The sequence below is a fragment of the Ornithodoros turicata genome, chromosome 7 (assembly GCF_037126465.1).
Source record: "Ornithodoros turicata isolate Travis chromosome 7, ASM3712646v1, whole genome shotgun sequence".
Classification (NCBI taxonomy): domain Eukaryota; kingdom Metazoa; phylum Arthropoda; class Arachnida; order Ixodida; family Argasidae; genus Ornithodoros; species Ornithodoros turicata.
This window is the reverse complement of record NC_088207.1, coordinates 39,028,591-39,041,716: the sequence shown is the minus strand read 5'-3', so window position 1 is coordinate 39,041,716 and position 13,126 is coordinate 39,028,591. Positions and strand designations below refer to the sequence as shown.

Here is a 13,126-nt window from a genome sequence, read left to right as displayed (position 1 = left end):
CTCCTCGGATTTGCACGATTTGTGTGGGTCGGTCCGTGGCAGGTAGGGGGGGGGGGCTCGAGCCCCCCCTAGCCCCCCCCGTGGCTACGCCACTGTATCCACCCTAATTAGACATTCCCAGAGCCATCATTCATCACTTAATTGTTGTTGTTATTGAGGGCACCAACGTTTTATAATTATGTCTTATTAAAAACGTGTGGAGGATGTTCTTCGTTTAACTTTGCTTTTGACCTTTGCATTTTCTGTATTGGTGAAGCTCCTTGGCGTGTGCTTTCACATCAGTATGGGCGTATAGGAACTGGCATGTAGTTTCTGCGTCATAAACGTGGTTTCAAGTTCATGTGATAAGCTTATATTATTAAATCCACACCCCAATCATCACCGCCAAAATAAAGTTCTTTTTGTTGAGGATTCACCTCCACTTGTCGTCGGAGTGATGCTAAATCAAATCCCATAATTATTCGTATTGACAACCGGACAACCGATTAGCCATTCCACGGCCAATATCTGATCGACCAGCTCTGGGTTATGTGATATTTTCCAAATAATTTCTCACTGTAGAAGCGGGTGTAAGCCAGTAGTTGCGAAGGTTCCAAGCTTGAACGTATGCACCGAAGTGAGAAAAGTGGGCTTTACTTTCCCGCCACTTGTTGCGCTCATTCCCCAAAAGACCAAGCAAGCACAGCAATTAAATTAGTATTATCCGGGCAAAAAGGATGAGAAGGGCAGTGCGAAGGCATTTCCTTTATGAGATCTATTTCGCTCACCTTACAGAGCCAATATATGCCCACTGATAATCAGATTTGAGGTTGTACCCCATTTTTACTGACGAAGTTTACACCGATATCCAGTAGTGTAATCACGAAGCGAATTCCTACTTCAGGTCAAGCATGATCTCCGAAAGTACTTGCTGTACAGGGAACTTCCCTTATTTGACACGTCTACGCGCGAAAAAAAAAAAAAAAAGATTCACGGAGGAGAGAAAGGGGCACATGATGTCCTGCGGCACGCTGCAGCAGTAAAAAAAAAAAAAAGCGTCACCACGAGGTCCTATTCGTCAGAAGACAGGGCACGCTCCATAAAAGGAAGGCATCTTATAGAATCACACAGGGAGCATCATAAAATGCACTGACCAGCCCACGAATAGGGCAACGTCTTACGACAGCGAAACCTCCAGAGGGAAGAGGATCCCGCAGGGCAAAAGGAAAGCACGTTTCCCATGCGCTTAAACCATGTAAGTTCTTATCGGCGTTTGTCCGCTCTAGGGGCTCATGGTTTGCAGACATCTGTACCGTTATTTGCCCGAGGAGGAACCGCAGTGGAGGTATACCGAGGAATACGATTTACGTGGAAGGACTTCCAGTTGGCGGAAGTATATACACATGATGGAGGTTTAAGGTGGGGCTTTACGAAGAATCTGTGCCGCGGAAATAGGGGTGAGTTATGCCAGCGATTATCGCGAACGTTTCGATGGGAACGTACCAAAACTACAACATCCTTCACAAAATACAACCACGCTTTATCGTAAGATTTACGTGCAACGGCCCTCTTCAAAAAGAACGAGAAAACGAAATGTTTTTCTTTTCTTCTTTTAGTGAAACGTGGAAAACAGTGGATGTTCGAATGCAAAAATGTCTGTTGCCATTTTGAGAGTTAATCCCCGTGTGAGATATGAATGTTTATCTACGTTCAAGTTGCAAGGAGTCGAACACCTGCCTCAAGCTTGACGCACCGCTCTCATTATTTGCTTTCAGTGTATTGTTTTCGATACCTGTAAAACAGGGTTTCAGAATAAAAGCATCCTACGACACATGCACATAATAATAATAATGTAGGAATCATCCCACGAGTGCAGTAATGAAAGCTATGCACTTAAAAAAAAAGAACGATAAATGAAGAAGAGCGTTCTCATGATAACTGGACGTGATGATGAACGAAAGGATACACGGACAAAACGACACACAGACAAGCATCCGCTGCGGAACAAGCGTTGTCTGTGTATGTCGTTTTGTCTGTACCTCCCTGCGTTCATCACTATGTTCAGCTATGTACGTTCCCGGCTAAGATGCTTAACGGGCGGTCTGCGCCGTAACCAGACGTTGCAATATTGGACGCATTCTATATGAGAATCCCTTACCTAGTTTTGCCGCCCGGAAGGAGTTTCCTTTGGGTATGTGCTGGATATCGAAGTTGAGGGTGATGTTGGGAAGTAGGTGCTTGTCCTTGTTGATACGGATGACGGCGTACTTAAAAGCCAGCTCCATTGCAGATGATCGTTGGTCCTCCGTGAACAGTGCCCCTGCAAGGAACACATAGACTTAGTCGCCCTCATCAACGATACGGTAATATTAAACACGCGGAAGTTCCTGAGTGCGGCATTGGGGTCGGCACCATGTAGACAAACGATGACATAGAAGGCGTCAAGAGGTAAGCACCAAACCCAACCCAACCCAACCTAACCTAACCAATGGAGCGTACTGACGGAGCATACGTCTCCATGTCTTTTACCGTGTATTCACACGAGCGTGTTTTCTGACGGCGCAGCGACTGAAGGAGCGAGAGGGGTAAATGATAAGGTGCTGAGGCTACGCCCTTTTGGAACGCCTACACAGATAGTGTTCCAATGTGCTGTCGGCTCAGGTGCTGGGGAAGCCGGGGATTACGTTCGCGCTGCGGTTGAACGTTGCAGCATTAATTTTATGTGCACGGCGCTTGGTACACAATGGACGAAAGAAAGCGAAAATTTGTGGCTCTTGCTTTTCTCATATTGACGATAGTGAATGCTGCCACGAAAAGAAGCGGTTAAAGAAGCTATGGACGAATGAATGGTTGCTGAGGAAAGAGTACGGTCTGCAAAATAGTCTTCTACGGGAGCTACGACACGAGGACCCATTTGTCTACCGCAAGGTTTTGAGCATCGATGCGGCCACTTTTAAATACATTCTGCTCCGCTTAGCAAAGCGCAAAAGGAGAGTATAGAGGCCAATATGCGGGACAGTATACTAGCCAGTCATCGTCTTTCCGTACCCCGTCTGCAACAGGTTCGTTCGAATTATGTTCGCTTAAACATGCCTCTAATTGCATAAAACGTTCGTAAATAAGAGTGAGCGGGAAATAGTGTAGGAGAGAGTACTGTGAAAGCTGTGCGTCGTCGTTTTTTACCGTGACTCCGCAGCAGTCTGACGGTGTTGAGTGTGGTGTAAAGCAGAGACGGCTGTGTCGTAAAGGTCGCACCTTTCAAACACAGTAAAAACAGCTTCACCGCATAGCAGGTTCTGCGCCAATCATTGCCGTGAATGATAGGGCTCTCACTTCTGATTGGAGGACAGAGTGGAGCGTATACCTTTTTGTGTCAATTGTGTGTGTGTCTCTGGTGGTCCCTCTGCTGTACGTTCCGCTAAAGCAAGAAACCTTGTCCTCCTTCTGCAGGAGGGAGGTCTTGCTCAACGGCTCATCTAATACTTTGCTCTCCCCGACGAACTCATGCACCCTCAACGCATCTCTACCCTTCATCCTCTATCCTCCATCCGTCTTGCTTTTTTTTTCGGCTAGCTTTGGTAGCTTCCAATTCCTGCGTTTCATTGGTCCCATTGCTTTAGACGTTGGACAGGCCATGTTTTTGTCTACTACTCATTCCCAGTGAAACGTTCATCGCGTATACCGGTGGCATAGCGGGGCAGAGTTCACACCCACTCAAACAACCCTTATGATCTGTTTCTTTTTCTTTTTCTCTTTTTTTGGTGGGGGTACGTTACTGTCCCATACATACATATAAAATTATGGAACAAAACGAAATTCTTGAATTGAATTGAATCTTTGAATTCTCGAATTGGCACTTTTTGCATATCGCGTTATATAGGAAGCTCCCCTAGTGACTAATTATGAAATAACGTCATCACGTACGTGTTGCATCTTCAGCACTATAGCTTTGTCCAGGGGTAAAGCACGTTGCTCTAAAGCGCTGTGGCAGTTCTCAAACTGTGTGGCCGCGATGAATGGGAAACACGTAAGAATAGTGAAACCGCGGAAAACTGACTCCCTTTATTACAACTGATCGTTCTCGTTGGTGCTTGTCAGAACACGATGTATGCACATAGTGGCCTCCCGTGAATGCGCTGCATGACGTGATGATGACCCCGGGGTGCTGCCATGTAGGCTTGTGTAATGACAACCCTAAAATATTATACCATTACATGGTTAATTTATGATGCCAGACAACTATGAATATGCGTGACCCCACAGTGGCCGGCTTGGGGATAAAATTTTGCACCCCTTTGTCTTACCCGGCGTGCGATACTGCTCACACATTTCTCGTTTTTAAACCAAACTGCTAGCGTCCTGAGCCGATACCTTTTGGTTTGGAACGCGAATGCTGCCAACTCGTTATTATTAATTAACAGCAACTGATACAACGACTGCGCCGTGAATATGGGGACCCCAAACCGTTTTGATGTACACATCTACCGTTGCTTCGACATCCGGGTGTCTCTTTCCATTTCAAGAGCGATCTTTTCCCACATGGCATGTTTCCTCGGTACATTTCGGTTTTGCTCATCGGCAAGCTTCCACAAGATCGGATGTGTAATACCTGGTGTAATAGATAAAAAATAATAGAGCTTGTAACATTGGCAACAGAGGGTGGCTTTCTTTTTCGCTCCGTCCTCCTTCTGCGCGTCAGTCGTCAGATTCTGTGCCCCGCGAACAAACTATCCGTGTGCTTCTTTCTGACGGACGGAGCTGCTGAGCGCAGTGATGTTGCACAAGGCTCTTTGATATCTCGCCAAAAATACAATAAAAACGTGCGCGCTTCATAGATTCTGCTGTGCGATAAGCTCCGCCCGCGACCGAATGGTTGGATGATTGCGTGATAATGCTGATACCTCCTTCTCCTCCTTCAGTCGCTGCGCAGTCAGAAAAGGCGCTCGTGTGAATACACGGTTAGATTCAGCGGTCTGCGACGGTTTCGACCCAGAACGTTTCCTTGGTTTGCGTTTTTCAGTGTTGCGTCAAGAAAACGCACTCCAGTTTCACTCCACTCCTTTTGAAGTCTAATGCATTGCCACAGCCACTAGTACCCTTCGAGACAAAATGTACGGCAGTTTATGCAAGGGTCGGGGACTATTCGCAGAGCCGGGGGAGCAAATTTCAGTGTCAATGGAATAGAACTGGCACTGACGTTGTCATTGCCCCCCAAATTTACGCTTTTTTTCCTTAAAGTGAACAGTTTAGACAATTCTAATGACAGCTCTAGACAAGGACCAATATACGTATATCGATAATTCAAGAACGAAACGAACGAAACAAACGAAAAATGCGTGCTTTGTAAGCCGAGGACTGTTACCCATAAAACTGCGAAGAAGATTGGTGTTGTGGGATGCATGAAGGGCAGATTTCTTTCCGCAAAAAAATGTTAACTTCTAAAGAACAGTAGTTCCAGCGCTTTAAAAATGCGCATTCAAACGTTACAAACGGCTCATCATAGACACATTCAAAGGCATTATCCGGCAGGGTAATTTGTAAGGGGCAAAAAAAAAAAAATGTAGCGAATGAAAAGCCACGATGTTTCCTCGACATTTGCTTTCAGCGAACATTTTCGAGTCCGTTACGCGTAAGTTTTCCTCCGAGCAGAAAAAGAAGCGCAACGACGAAAAGAGCGCGGGGAACGACGCAATCGCTGTGGCGTGCGTCGGAACGATAAAACTAACGGATATTAGTGAGTTTTAGTACATCGGACGACGTTCACGATAATGGTTTCGAAAACACGATAAGCCAGCCGCGTTACTCCTCTGAAGTGGCTGAGCTTTGAGTTGACAGCGTATACTCTTTGTCGTGTCGCTTTCGTATAGTGATTCCCTGTTGAAGCAGCCTGATAGGTGCTTACTTAGTAGCACTGCATGGCACCAGATGGCTGCACATTATTCGTGTGGTTCAGCACACCTACAGGTCGACAACGACAACAACAAATACGTAATAAATAGGATAAATACGTACTAAATGGAGCATAGAATTTGCTTTGCCGATTTTTAATCTAATCTCATCAATTAATTAAATTGTAAGGATTCCATTAATGAATAATCGATTAATTAATTTAGCCCTGCACTAAACCGTAACACCAGCTCCCGTGGCATAGTGGTTTTTCCCTGGGTTTTCCGAGGACTTTCCAGAAGTCGGCAAAGTTCCCCCTAAAGTCGGCCCGAGACGCATACTAACCCCATGTCCCCCACTCCTTCGCGCTGTCCTCTCTCCATATGTCCACGTCTGTGCGCCGCTCATAGCCGCAGTTGCTTCGCGGCGCTAACACGGAATTTAAAAAAAACGCAACGCGAAAACAGCCACATAAAAGAAAAACTTCAAAAAGCAATATTCGGAACAACCTCTACAAAAAACAATTTCATGATCAGCCATGAACACCCCAGAAAAATTCCAACAATAACTTCACAGACAAGTCTTTTTCTTTCTTTTCTATAATCACCTAACCTTAAAGCCTAAATACCGCCGCCATCTCTGAATTTGCAAATGGGAATCTGGCATGCTGCTCCCGACGCAGTTGTCTGAAATCTCAAGCTGCTCGGCAAGTGTTCCCTAGCCGCGGTGTCGCCTATTGAGCGAGTAACTGAAAAGCTGAATAGAGGACGGATAACAGCTGTGAACACGCTGTCAGTGCCCGCATTTTATTTATTTACTTTTTATCATTTATTTCCTTTTCCTCCCTTCCTTTTCTTTTTTTTTTGTTCGTGACATTGCCGATAGGGAATGATTGCGGGGCGCCTCCGGATGTAAGACAAGTGTGTTGAAAGTAGTACAGATAGCTGGTGGCTTTACGTCGAGAGACAACTGAGGAAGTTGTACATCCTCATTAGAATATGACAGCTCTGTCAGAAACAACTAAAACAGTTAAGTGAACAAGTAAGCGAATTCGGCAGTTTTGTTCATGGGAGATGGGACATTGAAATACAAAACAACATTCGTGGATTCACTATTTTGTCAGATAGTAGTGCAGTTGACCATTCCACGTCGTTAACGAATTTTATAGAGACCAATGGTATTGAGAGTCAGCAAAGGAGCTTCTGATCTCGTGCCCGTGCTTGTTACATTGCCCAGTGTGAGCACCAAAGTGTTTGTTCAGCTTCATTGTCATCATCATCATCAGTGTACAGTGGCGCCGCTACAGTACACAAACGCAGGAAACGAGAGATAAACTGATGTTCTGAGGCTGGAACAACTCCTTTCATCGCAGGAAACGAGTTTATCACGTTCTTTCGCTTGTCATGTATTCACACCTTCGTTACGTATTTGAACACTTCTATTAGATAATTCGGCCATTTAATGCCCAAATTGTTAGGTAATGTACTTGCGTAGAGTCAGGCAATGAGGGCTATCAGACGTTTCGGCCCATCATCCCCCTCGTCTCCCTGCTTTCACATTGCACATTAGACAAGACACGTTCCTGCCATGGCGGGTTTTAGATCACTATCGCCTTAATTTTGTTCTGCATCCTCAAAAGCCCCTACATCATGCACTCCACAACAGCATATCGCAAAAAATGTTACCTGTAATATACCTATAACATGCATAGCCTGCTTCTGAAAAGGAACCACAGTTCAAGGAGCTATATGGGAGCTCGCACCGCATGACAAGTGATGCCTGGACGGAATCGCTACGTGTGGCACCGCCAGTGTAAGACGAATGATGCTTAACTTCAAAGGAAGCGAGGCGGCCAACATTCCACAGCGATCCGGGGACGTTTGAAGTCATATATCGGGCGAGACAAAACTTACAACGCTTTGCCACGCTGCAGAAGAAGACGGCAAAAGGACATTCGCGTGGCTTCTCGTTTCTGCTTTTACCTTTTCGTTTCGATCTGCCACTTCTATGCGCTTGCTCCTTCTTCTATTGTTTCCAGCAGGGGGCAGCGAAGCGCATACGACAGATGTCTTCAATGTGGAGACTGGCTCCCGTTGTTTTTGGAGTCTCGAAGCGTAACAAAATTTGTCTCTTGCCGTCTGTTATTTATAAGGAATGGACTTTGCGCGTTTTTGCTTCTTCCAACCCGTCCTTCTCCGAATCAGACTCTGGGAAATATATCTTCGTAAACCGTTTTGCTGGAAAATGAATGGACACATATTTATTTCTCGCCGGATTGATGGAGCAAGAGTGCTTTTCGTTTCCAAGACAGAGCACCACTCCATGCTTGTTTCAATGTTGAGATGTTGTGGAGCTACGGCTATTATGTGTGGTAAGGTTTCGAATTTAAACGTATGAGTTCGAATGCGTATATACACCGTTTTCTTTCTGCAGATGGGCTAGTACACTATTTTGTTTCACGGCTGTGCACAGCGTAGACTATAGATCAACAATGATTATTTGTCTGCGGTTCTGAAGTTCAATTACGGCAGTCGCAAAAAAGGTCACACAGCTGCGGGAAGCGAACCAGAGTTTGAAATGAAGTCTTGTGTTGTGTTTTCGTCTGTTTTTATGCCGGCAGCCTCGGACAGTTATTTGCCGTCATATCCCGAAGTTGATTCATAGTGTTGGGGTTGGCTTCAGGAAAGAATCACCGGCAAAGACAAATGCTACATCGCTTAACCTACCGACGGAAGACACATGGAAACTTGAGAACGAAACAGGGGTCCGACCATGAGCTTGCCGCCATAGCCTCCGTGGTGGGTGGCGCAACACGATCTCGTCGTCGAAAGAATCGTTGGTAGGAAATTCAAAGTTCCATTAGCTAACTACACAGAGTGGAACAGGACTCACGTACACCTTCCGTTCGTGCCAGGACGTGCTGTTTCTAAAACTAATGTTCTCTCTCTGTCCGCAATGGGTTATTCTAAAAGATTCGCTCGAGTGAATTGTCTTGTTTGGCGTGAAAAGGGAGTGTGCGCGTGCTGCGTGCATTGAGGCCGGGGAAAGCGCGCATCCACCCTTTGGTTGCGTTAATTAAGCGCCCCTCTCTTGGCGTACTCAAATCGGGAGCATGAGACACCCGGTGCGCTCACTAAACAGCGAAAAGCAAGTTTTGGAGCGCAACGCTGAGCGCTCGCTGATGCCGCTTCCTGCTGCTTGCTCATGCAGTGCATAGACGGAGCACACGTTGGCTTAGTTTTGAACCTATGGCAACGTCGGAACGACGTTTTTCCTTTCAGTTAAGGGATCTTTGTGGGAGTAGCAGAATTCGTCAGGTGACGAATTCAATATCTTCCGTTTAATTTCTATAATCAAACTCAAATTCAAACGACGGCGGTTGTGAAGACTTTTCCTTGTGACAGCGAATGAGATGAAGGATGGGAATTTGTAACAGATGTCATAGGCGCTATTTACTGTTAAGATTAGATGGCGTGAAGATGTTTGCATTAAAGCAGAGCATTTCCAGCGAATAACCGCCAATAACCGTGCGGAAGTTGTCCACTAATAGAAAAACGTGATAACAGTTATAAAAATACTACAGTTTCCCGAAATGAGAGCATCGAGTAACATAGTAAGTCCGTATTTTGCTTCCGGGCTCACACTTCTAAGGTCGTCTTGCTGGCAATCAAGAGGGAGTACGTCACCGAAAATCTCAAATCTCAAGGCGCTTGTCGTCCACTTCAAAGCCCCCATTTCAAAACGGGTGCGCGGGGAGCGGCTCGGAGTCTTGTACTCCCGGGTGCGCGAGTTACGCTTGCGTCGCGTTAAGTGACTGGAGTCTGAAGCACTCGCGCTCCGGGGCGCCAGGGGGGGGGGAGGGGGAGGGGGACGGTTTCTTTTGTCGAAGCGCGTAGTGGGAGAGGGGAGAGAGGGATATCCAGTGTACAAAATGACGTTTTGGTGCGTTGGGCGATCGCCTAACCGCCCCCGTCTCCCCCCCCCCCCCTCTTGGTTCTGCCACTGTATTGTTGACCCTTGGTTTGCCACTGTGCATCGTCTTCGCCAGGTCCTGCTTTTTCCAGTGTTCCAGGACTGCAGACTGTAGACCGCCGAACATCTCTCTTTGACATTGTATACGTCACCCTCGAAGCATTGAACCTCATTATGGTTGTTGGTATGTCCTGATCGTCACGCTAGTCCCCCGTTCCCACCTCCACTGATGCCTCCCTCACTTTAATCGACCACCTTGTCCAATAACATTACAGAAGACCTTACAGTCTATTAATTTACCAAACTATTATTTGCACCCGTGCCTATCAAGCGCAGCGCGTTGCGCCGGCTGTCGTGCTTCTTAGATGGCGCGAAATAAAACTGGTCACCGTGGATTGGTTGTTGAGATATTGTTTTCAATGGAACCCCAAATTAGTTATCTGTGTCACGGGCAGAAGCTGGACCATCAATACCTCCGGCGTGCGCATCATAGCTGTGGAGAGTATGAGAGAGATATCGGAAATCTTTCTTCTCGCCTTCTTAGAAACTGGCGTATAAGATTAGCTTCATTAATCACGCGATAGAAGATCAGCGGGGAAGGTGTCGACAGCGGCTGCTCGGACACCGCCCGCAATTTTTCACAAGGACGTCATTCTGTTCGTCGTCATCTTTTGTTTTTCCACTGTCGGTTGGAGTGCCGGCTCGCAAAATAGATGAGCATGTGTGTGACGGTTGAAAGGTGTACAACAGAAAACGAGGTGTGAACTGGTAAAGCCATTAATGTTTCCTTTACTTATAGCTGTCTTCGCATTTTCAAGATGTACATAAAATAATCGTGCAGCGTACTGCTGTTTTATGTGTACTGAATAGGTGAATGGATATATCTGTTCAATATGGACGGATAGATAAATATCTCACGTTCTGCGAAAACTTGTAATTAAAAAGTTAAATAAACGTTAAAGTTAATAAATTTAGATAATTAGTTAATCTCGTAGTTGTGCACTCTCTTCGGCATCAGCCCCATCTCGTCATCGTCCCTTTATGTTCTTTTTTTTTTCTATTTCCGTGTTAGCGCCGCGAAGCAACTGTGGCTATGAGCGGCGTACAGACGTGGACAGATGGAGAGAGGACAGCAGGAAGGAGTGGGGGACAGGGGGGTTAGTATGCGTCCCGGGCCGACTTCAGCGCGAACTGTGCCGACATTCGTCCGGAAAGTCTTCGGAAAACCCAGGGAAAACCTCAGACAGCACAGCCGCGGTGACAAGATTCGAACCCATGTCACCTCCCAGTCTCGTCGTGGAAAGCGATCGTCCTAACCACTATGTCACGGGAGCTGGTCTTTATGTGTGTGTGTATGTCGACAGGGTGTCCTTCTGGACATATAAGAAATCTATATGCGCAAAACGGCATCTATGCCGCTCTCATATCGCTATTAGAACAAATATGCAACGAATGAAAAAGACACCATGTAAAAAATGCAAGCGCGTTTTTAGGCCTCGTACACAAAAATTATGGTAATAGTGCGAATGACTTGCAGTAAATTTGTCTTGGAATCGTTGAATACAGGGTTGCCGAAGACGCCCCTTGCTTGGTTGAATAGTGTAGTGCACCCAGGAAGTTCTTTAAACCCCTATTAAGGTATCCTTTCCAAGCTATATCTTCTTAATACGATTCCTGCGCGCTATATTAAACTGTTAATAAATTGGAATTCCTGACTCGTCTGGCTAAATGTGAAAGCAGCACAGAACAGATGCAGCCAGGGACTTCTGAACCCAGCGAAAGCCGCTTTTATCCCGCGGGAAGCACGTAACGAAACGCGTCGATGTACATGCATACTGCATCTTGCTTTTTTCGCGATGTCTACCTGCCTTCTGCGTGATGTGGGAATAGGTGGATTTTCACGCAGTAATTACGGGAGAAGCAATCATTAACATATAGATGGGAATATTTCGTCGCTCGGTTAAAGGTATTAGTACGAGTTGAGATGGCGACGCAACTGAGGTGAACCCGCCCGCGGCTTTCGATATGTTGTTTAAGCTGCGCCCTAACGGCTTAAGTCGTCAAGTTTAAATCCCCACTAAATTGAGGAGGGATTTTGCGACTAATGGCGTACGAACGGCATAAGCCAAGCTCGAGATTTTCAAGTTTATTTCGATATAATGAGCGCGAAGCGCGCCAGTGAAAGTGCTCAGAGAATCGTACCGTTTCCTTTTTTGGGGGTAGCGGAATTCGCTTGCGCGAATTCAACCTCCTCTTGTTATTGTACCACCAACCACCAACCCAACCCACGTTCATAAAGTTCAAGAATGCCCACGGTGGTAGCGCACTCTAAGAAAAAGAAAAAAGCAAACAGACAGGAGTATAGCCGCAGCTTCTGTAGTGTCCTAGATCACAAATACTCCCCCATTTCTAGTCTCCAGATTCTGAAATTCATTCCCCAGCATTGCAAATTTTCTATAAACTTGCCAACTTACATATACGACACGAAAGGAACTAATAAGGTTGTGCCAATGCATAGACTGATATTACTCTTTGTTTTAACATGGAGTGTTGCGGTATTGATGGCGTTTAAGCCTGCTGTGATACAGATCAAACGCCATCACCACCACAGAACATAGAACAAGACCACCGAACATGTTGAAGCCGTAGACAGTGATGGGAAGTACCTACTTCAAGCACCAATCACTCAAGTACTTAAGTACATTTCGCAGTACTTGTGATTTACTCCAAATATACATTTCAAATTGTGTACTTTGTATTGTACTTTAAGTACATTTGTTCGGTGCCTTTCCATCAAGTCCCGGCGTCGGGAAAGTGGCGCCCCCATCGCCCGGCAGCAGCCGCAGTAGCCCCCTCCTGCACTCACGGTTGGGTCGCCGCAGGAGGGAGACCCCCACGTATAGCTGTGCGTGGCTTTCCTGTGTCTGGGGAAAAGGGGATCCTGGCGGTTGAGTGGACCCGGAGGTTGTTTAGGACCCCTTGGGGCCCCTTCGGGAAAGCAACACACCGCTTTGGCACCTGCTTCCCGTAGTCGGGTGGTCCTGGAAGGCTCGGCCAGGATTATTCAGCTAGTCGCCATCTCCCCCTTCATTACTTTTTCTTTCTCCACTCCTTCACTATCTTCTTTTTCCTCCCTTCACCTTCTTTGACGGCAAGGGTCAACCTTGGGCAGTCCTTTCACTCTCCAGAAGCTGCACTAGGGTATAGTGCAGAGGCATGCGTTAGCGTGTGGGACACATTCCCTTGTTGGGCTCCATGGTGGGCGACGCACCTACTGCACTGAACCACA

The 13,126-nt window shown here is 46.4% G+C and overlaps 1 protein-coding gene across 6 annotated transcripts in view; it reads right to left on the bottom strand.

Annotated features, from left to right (window-relative positions):
• Window positions 1–13,126, bottom strand: part of LOC135401064 (glutamate receptor ionotropic, kainate 2-like) — a 259,479-nt gene that overhangs the window by 57,481 nt on the left and 188,872 nt on the right. For 3 of the 6 annotated variants that reach the window (XM_064633200.1, XM_064633201.1, XM_064633202.1), the window contains one exon: window positions 2,138–2,299. In XM_064633200.1, coding sequence (XP_064489270.1) covers window positions 2,138–2,299 — 162 coding nt within the window. Of the gene's footprint in view, window positions 1–2,137; window positions 2,300–7,550; window positions 7,829–13,126 lie in introns of those variants that run through there. The other 3 variants (XM_064633199.1, XM_064633203.1, XM_064633204.1) reach the window with 3 other exon arrangements.